This window comes from Strix aluco, chromosome 6, assembly GCF_031877795.1.
Source record: "Strix aluco isolate bStrAlu1 chromosome 6, bStrAlu1.hap1, whole genome shotgun sequence".
NCBI classification, from domain to species: Eukaryota; Metazoa; Chordata; class Aves; order Strigiformes; family Strigidae; genus Strix; species Strix aluco.
Window position 1 is genome coordinate 40,573,170 of NC_133936.1, and position 11,357 is coordinate 40,584,526.

An 11,357-nucleotide genomic window follows, 5' to 3' on the forward strand; every position below is an offset into this window, starting at 1 on the left:
AGCTCCAAAGCAACTTCTGGCTTTAGATTTGTAACTTTTCTAAAGCATTTTGGTTATTTTTTAAAATAATGCTAGTTGATCCAGTGGCTTGAGTGTAAAAGCTCGTAAGTATCTTCGAAACTAAACCATTTCTCACACAACACCAAGACAACAAATAATAGCTAAATTTCCATGGTTATAAGGAAGCAATATTGATTTATATTAGCTGATGATTGAGTCCACAAGACTTGTATAAAACTGTAAATTTGTATTGATAAATCCAAAAGAAACTACAGGTGCTGGTGTCTTGTAGAATATTACACACCTAAAAAGATTTCTGACACAGAGGAACTTAGACAGTGAAACTGGGTTCCCTAAACTAGAGTAAGGGGCTGTCAGCTAGGCACTGCAGTTCACTCATTTTTGATCTCACCACAGTTCACAGAGTGCCCTTCCTTGGAAATGTTTTTGGTGAATCAGGATTTGTTTCCATGGTATTGGATAAAAAACAAATCTGCCCGAGCTTTTGTTGCTTGCTGAAGCTTAGTTTTACAAAAGTTCTTTGCTGCTCATCTCTGTTGACAGTGTTCACACTGAAAACTTGAGTTAATTTAATAAATTCCCTATGTCTCAATGTCATTTCTTTTCCAATAGGCAACCTGAATGAAGAACTTCATTTCAGAGGAGCTGATGTAATATGTAGCACCTTCTGAAATATGAAGTGTAATAACTTCAAGGATAGGAAATAAGTCACTTTTCATGTCTTTGTCCCCAATAGGTATGACTCAAAGACAATTTTTAGAGAGCTTTAAATCTTCAGAAAACTTGTAATTTTGTGAGGTCCCCATGTTTCCAGCATTCAGAACTGCAAAGCAATATTCTCACCACTTGAAGGGCAAATGCCCTGCATTTCTATGGTTTTGAGCTTGGTTACAATGTCAGAATTCAAACACTGCAGGTCAAACAATAGGTATTTGGAATATTATTTTCCTTAATGCTTGCTTTGCTCCATTTAATACTGCACATGAGACATACTACCCACTAATAAGGAAAATCTGTTTATAATTTTGCATGCCCCAGAAAGTTTAACCGTACCTCATAAAGCCTCAGATCTTTCTCTTGAACAAGTGTTTTAACAAAATCAGCTATAAACAGCACCCAGGCAGCCATCAGAGCAAATGGAAGAGAGTAGGTCACACTGGTTAAGAACCTGTAAAAGGCAAATGCAGGCTTTAGCTGAATACGAATGTTCTGGGGATTAAGGCTTTATACAGAGTATATTTTTCAGAATAATACTTTGGCACAGAGAAAAGACATGCTTATATTTCAAAATGTGGAGTATAATTAATAATTACAAAAAAGGCTATTTTGCCATTGCACTGGATTTTCTATTCATGAAACTCCTGACTGTTCAAATCTTTTTTTTTTTTTTTTTTTTTGTTTTGTTTTAAATTACAGAGGGATTTCCAGATGCATTCTGGAAGTTTTGCTCAGCAGCACCACTGGCAGGAGCAGGAACTACCATGGGCAGCGGCACCTCCTGGCTCTCTGATGGGGTCCATTCTGAAACATCACAGCAGTCAGCTGTAATTCCCAGTTCTGTTAATAGATATAATGGCCAAATTTTGTTATTGGGCCATATTTCCCTGGTGCCAGAGTTTGGCTATAGGTGCTTTCAGAGAGTCTGCCCTAGTACCCTGTGGGACAGGTATTGCGGATCCAGGTCTACAATGTGGGCTTCACAAATCTTGGCTCCTCACTTTGGTTAAAACCTTCTTCCTGTACCAAATGTGCACAGAGAAAAGACAACAGTGGCCAACAGTAAATTTCTCCTTTTCTGTTGGAAAACAAGTTTTTATAGCAGGAGATTCACTTCATTGTATCTAACAGGGCTTATGCTTTCCTCCCTCATTTCTAAACCTGGCTTACAAAATAATCAGTGTTGTTCCTGGGAAAAGTTTAATGTACAATAACAGTAAGAAATTAATGCGGTTACATTTGTTTTTAAATTTTTTTTATGTGTAAAGCTGAAAATTGCTCATAAACGAGCGCTTTCAGGAAATGCTTCCATGCAAATGAAGCCATATTTATAAAGAACACTGAAAAGGCATTTCAGTAGCTCTACTAGTTCTTTGTTCTTTGTTTTTTTTGGCTACCACCTTGTGCATGATCTGCCAGCTATTAAAAATTCAGTGTTTCCCAACACCTTCTGTGTACTGGTATATATATATATTCGCTTCCTTTCCCTACAGGATGGTAACTATGAGATAACAATTGATAAACAGCTATTTTATGATGACTTCTACTGGATGCAAATCCAAAGCCTTTAGGTATTTTAATAATTGAGCAAACTCCAGTCCCTCTGAACCTGGGGTGAGGAGGGAAACCTGAAGGCAAGCAGTTTTCTCAGCTGCCCAAGAACAAGAAGAGGAGCAGATAGCACTGTAGTAAATGCCTCCAGCAGCCAGTTAATCATTGCACGAAACTATCTCACAGCAATAACCCACGTGTTTGCTGCAAGAAGTTGACACTTGGTTTGAATGCTTACTGTGTGCGGACTTGCAGGCACTCTGCATGATGTTACCTTGAGAAGACATTATAGGTCCCCAGCTCTCTTAAGTGACAGGCTGACACAGAAGATTAATGGGTCTGCTATAGGTCCTATAGCTATAGCTCCCAGATAGTATTTTAGCTCATGCAGTAGACACGCAGCCTTTTCAATAGAAAGAGCTCCTAGGTCTAGTCTGTACTTTTGGTCCAAGGGAGACTCTCACGTCAGGGTGGAGTCACCACCCAACCTACCAATATTAGTTGCTGAGCACCTGTCAGTGCTTTCTGATGGACATTGAAATCCCTTCCCTGTGTGTTTTCCAGTCAGTTTGGCTACCAGCTGTGGTCAGGGTAATAATTCTGAGGAAGTATCATGTTGCCAGCTTTCCAACGCAAACCAGAATTGCCTTGCCAGAGGGGCAGGTCCTCAGCTGTGAGAGATTCGCTTCTCTCTACTGCATTTGGCAGAGATGCAGTTTATACTAGCTGCAGATCTGGCTCAAGATGAGTGGAAAGGAAGATGATCCAAAACTTTTTGATCTGCTTCACCATTTAAAACTTATTCTGGTCCACACACAGTTCACGCTGCACTGCTCTGTGTAACAGGCTGTTAACCCTGGCAACTCAGCGCATCAAAAGCTCCGCTGTCCTCCCTCATTATTGCAGAGAGGAATGGTACAATTTCATCTTCCCTCTTATCCTTAAAGCATCTGAGAGGCACCCGTATTGAGAACTATTCACTATACACTGAACGTTAGCTAGAATCACTGGAATGAGTAACAAATACCACAGCTGGATAGCAATCTCTAGGAACAAAGCTCATAAACCTAAAGACTCTTTTTTCCCCCAATAAATAAATTTTCTAAGTTCTGCTGCATTTTCTGCATGTAAACACCTGCAGAACAAGCCAACACTCATATTTAACCCAAGTCCTGCCAACCCCAGTCTCGGTTCCACCATGTGTAGCAAAACAGGGATAGCGAATTTTACCTGCTGTAAAATCTATAGTTACCATGACAATTCAGGTACATACAGAGCACTGAAAACAAAAGATTAGGCAAACTAAACATAGACCATTTATGCTAAAGCAAAATTCCATCTTTTGTTCAGACCCTTGGAAAAAAAAACCCAACAAATAAACCACAAAATTAAATTATTTCTATGCCATGTGAACATGGTACTAAGGAGACCAGCCCAGCTGGTGAACTCCACCGGTCAGACAAGATGAGCTTACACAAAGCATGAAGACAAAAGCCACACAAACTTACATATCCTTATTGTAGCAGGGGTAAGGCATGGCCTGGACTTGAACAGCTATTTCCTCTGGATTCTTGCCAGTCTGCAACTCAATAATGGCTCTTTCAATGCTATCCTGGATATAAATAAACGCCCGGCTGTAAATCTGGCTCTGCGAGGTGGAATTGTGGGGGCCCACTGTCCAGATGCGCTCCCTTATTCTGTTGGTGGTTTGTGTGATCCTGCTGCTCATTCGGATGGTGTAGTTGAGCACAGGAGGGAGGGCCAAGTCCTCATAAACTGAGCGTCCAGGGCTGCTACGGCTTGAAGGCAGCTTGAAAATGATACCTTGGAAAAGAAAGGGAAAAGACTTTCCTTCAGAGTCGACAGCACAGGAGCACTACACACAGATACGTAGGACGTCCTCATTTTTATAAGCCTTTTCTACATTACAATCCATCATTTCATTTCTTTGCTGCACAAATAATGCTCAGATGGGTAGGCTGCTTATCGAGGGTCTAGAAGTGGAAACTATGTATCACTGCAGCTACTCGTACTTTCAAATGCGACCAATGATTCTGGGTGTGAAATACACCCCTAGAGCTTTTAAATCTTTTCCCAGTGAGCATTCAAAAACCAAAGGCTCTCAAAATAACCAGCTGTATTTGGAAGAATCTTGCTGTTAACATGGACTGTCAGGTATCTCTTAGGTATGTCACTCAGCACACACACCTCTCATGAATGTGCCCAAAAGTACTCTATCAATAGAGCTCATATAGTGATGCTGTAACATAAAAACCTCAGGAATGCAGTGTTGAAAATTGTTCATGACCTATACACATATTTTTGTGCCCCCACAAATTCCTGCAAAGCTGAGATGTCTAAGAATATAAAAGCTTTGCAAGTTCCTGTTAGGAAATGGCATGCTGTAGATACAGTTTGTCAGACAGGACTTTTTTTCCTTTAAAGCGTCTGTTTAAGTAGAGGCAATATCACAGGTTTCTCTCTCCAGGATATTTTTCCTGATTATTCCATATATAAAGCATACAATGGAATGGAGGACAAACATGGAAGAAAACTGCTTTTATGGGAACAGACAAATATTGTCAAGGTCTGAAGTTCCAAGAAAAGAAAAAGTTTCTATCTATCCCTCAGTTATGAGGTATAAAACCAAACAGGTCACAGGACTTATAAGTAAATCCTACTTGAGGAGATACTGGGCATTCTTTAAAAACTAAGACACATTTGTATTATTCAAATTAATATAAGTTCCTATCCTCTACTCCTCCTGCCCCTCTTTGTGGTGTGATCTGAAGCTGCAATCCGATCCCACAAATGTGAAAAGTGTGACTGAGAAGACCCAATATGATATTGCAGTGTTTGACTGGAACATATCTAGAGATTTATGACTTGATGATCTTAAAGATCTTTTCCAACCTAAATGATTCTACGATATCTTTATCGAGTAGAGCAACTTTTCCCATGGGGGTCTGAAAGAAGGCAGCCATCAGGAAGATCTCCTAAGGGCACCGAAATTCCATTCAAATGGAGAATTAACTAAGAGAAAACACCAGCTCACCAAAAGCTTTCTATACAGACAGCGGAGGTGTAAGAGAAGAGGAGGTATAAAAAGGAGAGTGTGAAACACTGCCATAAGGAGGTCTCAGTGTGCAGGTCCCACACACACTGGCTCAAAATTGATTGCTGTGTGATAGGAGCTGTGACCACAACAGTTGCTGGTGGAAAGCCAAACTTCTTATACTGGACCTCCACCCTGTACCAGGCTAACTTTAATTTACAGGGGTATTCGAGACTGTCACATACTTGCAAAAAGCTCGTTCTTCAGAAAGAGCTCTTTAGCCACCATTTCCATTTCCTCTAAGTTTCTGACTGCCTGAATGCGATTAAAAGAGACACAGGAGGACACATTTACAGCCAGGGTAGCTAATGTATTCAGCTGATCGACAATGTCAGCGTTGTTCTGTAGTTCCAGCCGAATATCATCTGAAAAAAAAAAAACCACCAGTAGCATCACTACACATAGCAAAAAATCTATCACATCATTCCACTCTTTACATTAACAATGACACCAGAAAGGAAGAAAAAACCCCATCATACTAAACATTAAGTGTAAAATACATTTCTGCACTTAACAGTGCAATGAAGGCATGTTGTTGACCCAATTTTTATGTTAATCATTTGTAATATGCTTGTGAGCTTGCCTTTGGGAGGATGCCAGCAATGGGATGTGACAGCCATCCCAAATCAGGAGTTGTGACTAACCTGCTGAGGGTTAGACTCATATATGATGTCGCCATTCATTCCACATCTTATGGGTTTTGATGTAATCAACTCATCTGTCGAGCTGCTTTGTCTCTGGGGAGAATGTGCTTTATCCAAGCACATCAAGGAAAAGTTATGTCTGTTGTGCTGATGTGTGTACTAAACCTGATAATGCAGTTTAATAAAGACGCTGCTGTTTCCTGGCTGTTTTAAAAGGTGACTGCATAATGCAGTGTAACTAATGTGGAACAGCTGCTGCAGGCATGAGGATTTTATGGGGAGTTAAGACAGGAGATGCTACTCATGAAATAACACAGGGGTCATCAGGAACAGTATGTAAATATCCTTCTGACTGCAACAGACTACAGCCACTCTTGGTTTATGCTGAGTTTTGCTGGCATAACCCAGATTTATGTTGACATGTATGGCCACTCATTGAAAAAGTGGGTAAGGACAGTAAGACCAGCTAGGAAGGGACTGTGATCACCGTGCTGTGCACTAACAGGGGATGTATCCACCACTGCTGTTAGCTGATGATTCCCACAGTGCGGATCAGCAACTCTCACCTTGAAGGAACAGGCAAGATCACCAGAGAACAACAAATTCCAGCAGAGCAACTCCTGTAATGATGCCTCTGGCTTCATCAGCCTGGGTCCCTTTATCTGATCCTTTGTTTATCTGCTCTGTAGAACTTTTAAGTTGAACCCTGATGTGATACAAGTGAGCTCTCCACATTTCCCGGCAGAGTCCCAGGTAGCTCATTTGAAGTCATAATTATGGCTAAACAGTGTCCTCCAGTGGCCACACTCGGCTGCAGAGATTCCCATCCTACTATTCCTTCAACACTCGTGAGAAACACCTCTTCGTACAAGCCCTTTGCTTTCTAAGAGTCTTTTCCCATAGACCACAAGATTTTTGAATCACAGCTGAGATTGTCTTGCACTAAAGCATCCAATACTGGCCAGAGAAGAGCAGTACCAGTACAGTTTGGTGACTCAGGAGCTCCCAAGTCTGAAGTACAAATAGGAGGGCAGCAAATATGGAGCAACTTACCCAGTTCATTTATTTGACTCAGCAGTTCAGCTGCATCCAAATCCACCATCAGCTTGATAAAAACCTGTACAAAGGGATTCTGCAGGGTGTTCTATCAGCAAGCAAAAAGAAAAAAACATCAGTTTGACCAGAAGTCCCTTGAGCTTATTCAGTGTATTTCTAAAATATAACAGACCAGCTGCCTTCACTAAGCACTTGTACAACCCCCTCCTACTCCTTTTCTGACCTTCCGTATTTCACTCTGTGTATCAGGATGGGGAAATGATAGCAAAGAAAATATCATACAGAGGCCTGTGAGTCCAAGCCACTGTTTCCTGGCGTCGACAGAAGATGGCTGTTGAGTCTCCACCAGGCACTAGAGTCCCATGGAAAAATTGTGGATAATCTTTGTTATTCTAAAAGTGCAGTAGATTTCATTTGTGTCTGTTTTACATCCTGTGAACACAGCCAGAGCACAATGGGTAGGGAACCAAAATTTAGCTTGGAGACCAGCAGACAGATTTTTGTTTGGCTGAATAGTTCATTATTCCACCAATGTCAGCAGAGAATATTTCATTTCACTTTTGCATATTCCACTCTGGATTTTCTCTCAGTGCCATGGAAATTACAATGAATTCCAGCCACTAAAATTAACTTCTAATGCTTTAGGGTTCCAGCAATCTCATTTTCTTAGTTTTGTAAGAAAAGGAGACAATTTTTACTGCAGAGAATGGGAAGTAAGTATGTGAAACATTACAGCCTACTGCTTTCTGTATCCAAGCAAGGCTAGACTCCTTAGGAGAGGAAAAAGAAATTTTATTTACATTCACTGAGGTACAAAGACATCTTCTAGCTCTTATGTGTGTACTCAGAGCTACGTGCTTATTATAGATACTGTTTCATTTTCTGAAAAAGTCATTTCTTGCCTGGTCTTGGCTGGCTGGATCACTCCATCAAGCAGAAAGTTAATTTACAAACTGAAGAGCATTCCCTGCTCATATTAGCCCTCCAGCAGGCCCCAGCATGGCCAGTGTCAGGGAGCATATTACAAACAGATCCTTTCAGAAAGAGGATTTGCATGGAAAGGTGTGTCAGGAGTATTTCTGTTACAGGAACAGGCAAGCAGGCACAGAAACTGTGAAATCCAGGACAAAAGCCTGAGAAGGGTCTTCCCAGCTGAGTTAAGATGTCAGTGAGTTCCCTGGAACCCCAGTTTATTTCAGTGAAGAAATCCATACTCCCAATTCCCTCCCACGAGAAAGACAGTGGAGGTAGGATCTCATACCTTGATCATTGGAACTGTCTGGTTTAACTTAGTCAGTGAATTCATGATGACAGGAGACTTGTCCAACCACTCCTGGGACTTCAGGGCTAGATCAGCCATCTGCTTCAGGGTTGCATTAGACTATAAAAAGACCCACAACATATAAAGATTAATTTTTTCATTACCTTATAGATTTTAAACAATAAATAAATCAATAAAACACCTAAGGTGAAATTTGATTTCCTTAGGATTTTTCTTAGTACCCTATCACTGTTTGGCAAAATGACCCTTAACACACTGAATTTGGATGCAAGTACTTAAAAATATGGCCTTATATGTGACATCTGGAGGATGTCTTGGATGTCAGCTTTCCTTCTACCACTGGTTTGCTTGTGAACAAGTACTGGTTATAACATTTGTCCTGGGAGAGATCTCTATTACTGGTTGAAAATATGGGGGTGAAACTTCATAAATGAAGGCCTTAAAAAATTGCATTAGACCAACAGCAATTTTTTGGAGGTAAGATTCTTTCAAAGACAAAAGATGACTCATATGATCAGCAATGCAAGTAGGAAAAGATAATTGGACTAATACTCCAAACAGTCAGAAAATAAGACTTCTACTTCTCCAAGAAACAAGCCTGTGCTAGATAAATTACAATCCTCTGGAGTAGGCGTATCCTGATGTACTGTAAACAGAGCCATACCTTTCCCATGATTGCTCGAGTTTCTATGGTATCTGGTGTATAAAGGATCTTCCCAAGCACCATTGGTTTTAAAAAAGACCAAATTAAAGCTCCAGTTGGGGTCTTGACCAGGTCCAGGTAAAAGGACAAGCAAAACGGTGCTGCAAGGGGAGAAAAGCAAACAAATTACACAAAGCACTAATAGACCAGATGTGAGAAAGCTACTAGTGTATTTATTTCCATCTGCCCAGTTTGTTGCTGTGTCCAGTGGATGACTTTAGGGCCCTCTTCACTGGCTGATGTAATGTGTCTTGACAAAAGCAATCCACCCCCAAGATCTCCTGTTGCTGAACTCAAGACAACAAGAAGCTCAGTGTTTGAGCCAAGATTCTCTGCTTGAAGGTTAAATGGAGTTTCGTGAACTCAGAGAAGCTAATAATGTCAGTACAGTTGGAAAAACTACACATCAATGAAAAGCAGTGACCTGTCAAGCTCTCAGACCAGATCATCAACAAATGGGAAACAGTGCAGTGTCAAGCACTGTTCTGCTACATAGGCTGTTTTCCTTTTAACATTTATGGAAATAAACCACCAATAATTAGGGCAGTGCAGACCTTCAGCTAGCATAAATCATGAGCACTTAGAGCCCTCCAGAGACATACAGGGGAACAGCTCAGCACTGTATCTCTCTGGAAACAGTAGAGCTTGGCTCTGAAATGTTTTTGCCTTAAGGAAAAACCAGACTTACTGGAGTCATGAGGAATCCCATATTTCCTCATCATCTTTTGGACATAGACATCCTCCACAGAAGAACTGTTGCTTACAGGGTCTCCAAAATCCGGAAGCAAGGACTCAAAAAACAGGGGTGTAATCTCCTGGTTGCAGAGAACTTTTGACATGGACTTAAATGTGCCATGTGTTATCCTCAAGTTGTTTGGTTTAAATAATGCCTGCAGAAAACACAAAATGAAAATAAATCCTGCACACTAAAAGCATCCCATTCTGAGAGGAAAAACAAATAACAGAATTAGAAGGCAAGGATTGAACATTTTTACACTGCTTTCTTAGAAGTTTGTCTACCAAAAAAGGGACTTTCCATGGAATCATACTTCTATGGCTAACCTCTGCTATGACAGAGGTGAGAAATTCATTTCCAGGTGTGAGATCAGCGTGGGAACTGCCTAAAATGTGCGTATAGGAATTGCCTATAATGTGTGCCTGGTGACACATACCCACCCTGGGTTACAAGACAAAATTTGTCACACAGATGTGCACATCCCCTGTCCCCATCTAGTCCTTGACCGCACGTGGTTCTGCAATACACAGGTAAAGTGATTACTAGAAACAGTTCCTGTGATCTGTGCAGTCATTGACTATGGATAAGAGAGAGACTGGATCCAGTGCTGGATGAAGTTAGTGCAACCTGAAGTTATTGCAACTGTCAGAGCAGGACTGGGTTTGTACTGAACGTTCTGGGCAGTCTTGAGGCTTTGGGTGTGATCTAATGCACACTAAAGCTAGAGCAAATTTTTGCTGTTGACTTAAGCGGTTTGGGATAGCCTTTAGTGGGCACCTTTCCAGTTGTTTTCACAAGCTGACACCTTCCAGTATTTTCTTGGAAGTCTACCCTCCTTCAAGACAGTTGTTCATTCATCCCCTGCATTTTTGCTCCTAGTGTCCCTCCCACAGCACAGATTCCTAGTGTTCCCTCTGTCATGAGCACATGATGGTCCCACTGCTCCAAATCAAAGCTCTCCCAGGAAGGCAACATATAAGTTTGATAGAGATTCTTCTTAGAACACTGCTGCTTTAAAAGAGAACCAGTAATCTGTGATTTAATGCACCTTTGGCTTCTAGGGTAAGAAATTCCTGTGGAAACTCTTCCCGTGGTGTTTCGCTCCCAAAGCACATGCAGACTACACGTACCTTAGTCAGTGGCACATTTCTAGACCGCCGGAGCTTTTTCAGCGAATGAATAGCTTGCAGCAATGGATCAATGCCAGATTCAACCTGGCGTCTGAAATATTTCATTTTTGTCAGAAGGTCTAACATCTTGTCCACGGGTTTCTGAAGTTCCTTAGGGAAAAGCATCTACAAGAGGCAGGAAGGAAATCAATTATGATTAGGAGGAATCTGTGCGCACATGCGTGTACACGTCCATATTGTGGTAATTCCAAGACAAAGACTGTGGGATTTTTAAAACTGTTAGGAGGCTTAGGGAGCAGATGTCCCATGGGAATTGAATGGGATTTGTACTCCTAAATTCCCAAGCACTTTTGCAACCACTCCCCTGAATATTACATATTCTGAACAGTGCACGTTTTTGAG

The 11,357-nt window shown here is 41.1% G+C and overlaps 1 protein-coding gene across 1 annotated transcript in view; it reads right to left on the minus strand.

Moving 5' to 3' along the window:
• The window catches only part of ABCA12 (ATP binding cassette subfamily A member 12), a 113,852-nt gene that overhangs the window by 35,689 nt on the left and 66,806 nt on the right, over window positions 1–11,357 (minus strand). The window contains exons 18-25 of the mRNA XM_074829975.1: window positions 10,956–11,120; window positions 9,778–9,979; window positions 9,051–9,190; window positions 8,366–8,485; window positions 7,102–7,192; window positions 5,590–5,769; window positions 3,798–4,113; window positions 1,075–1,189 (exon numbers count right to left, since the gene is read on the minus strand). Coding sequence (XP_074686076.1) covers window positions 1,075–1,189; window positions 3,798–4,113; window positions 5,590–5,769; window positions 7,102–7,192; window positions 8,366–8,485; window positions 9,051–9,190; window positions 9,778–9,979; window positions 10,956–11,120 — 1,329 coding nt within the window. The remainder of the gene's footprint in view (window positions 1–1,074; window positions 1,190–3,797; window positions 4,114–5,589; window positions 5,770–7,101; window positions 7,193–8,365; window positions 8,486–9,050; window positions 9,191–9,777; window positions 9,980–10,955; window positions 11,121–11,357) is intronic.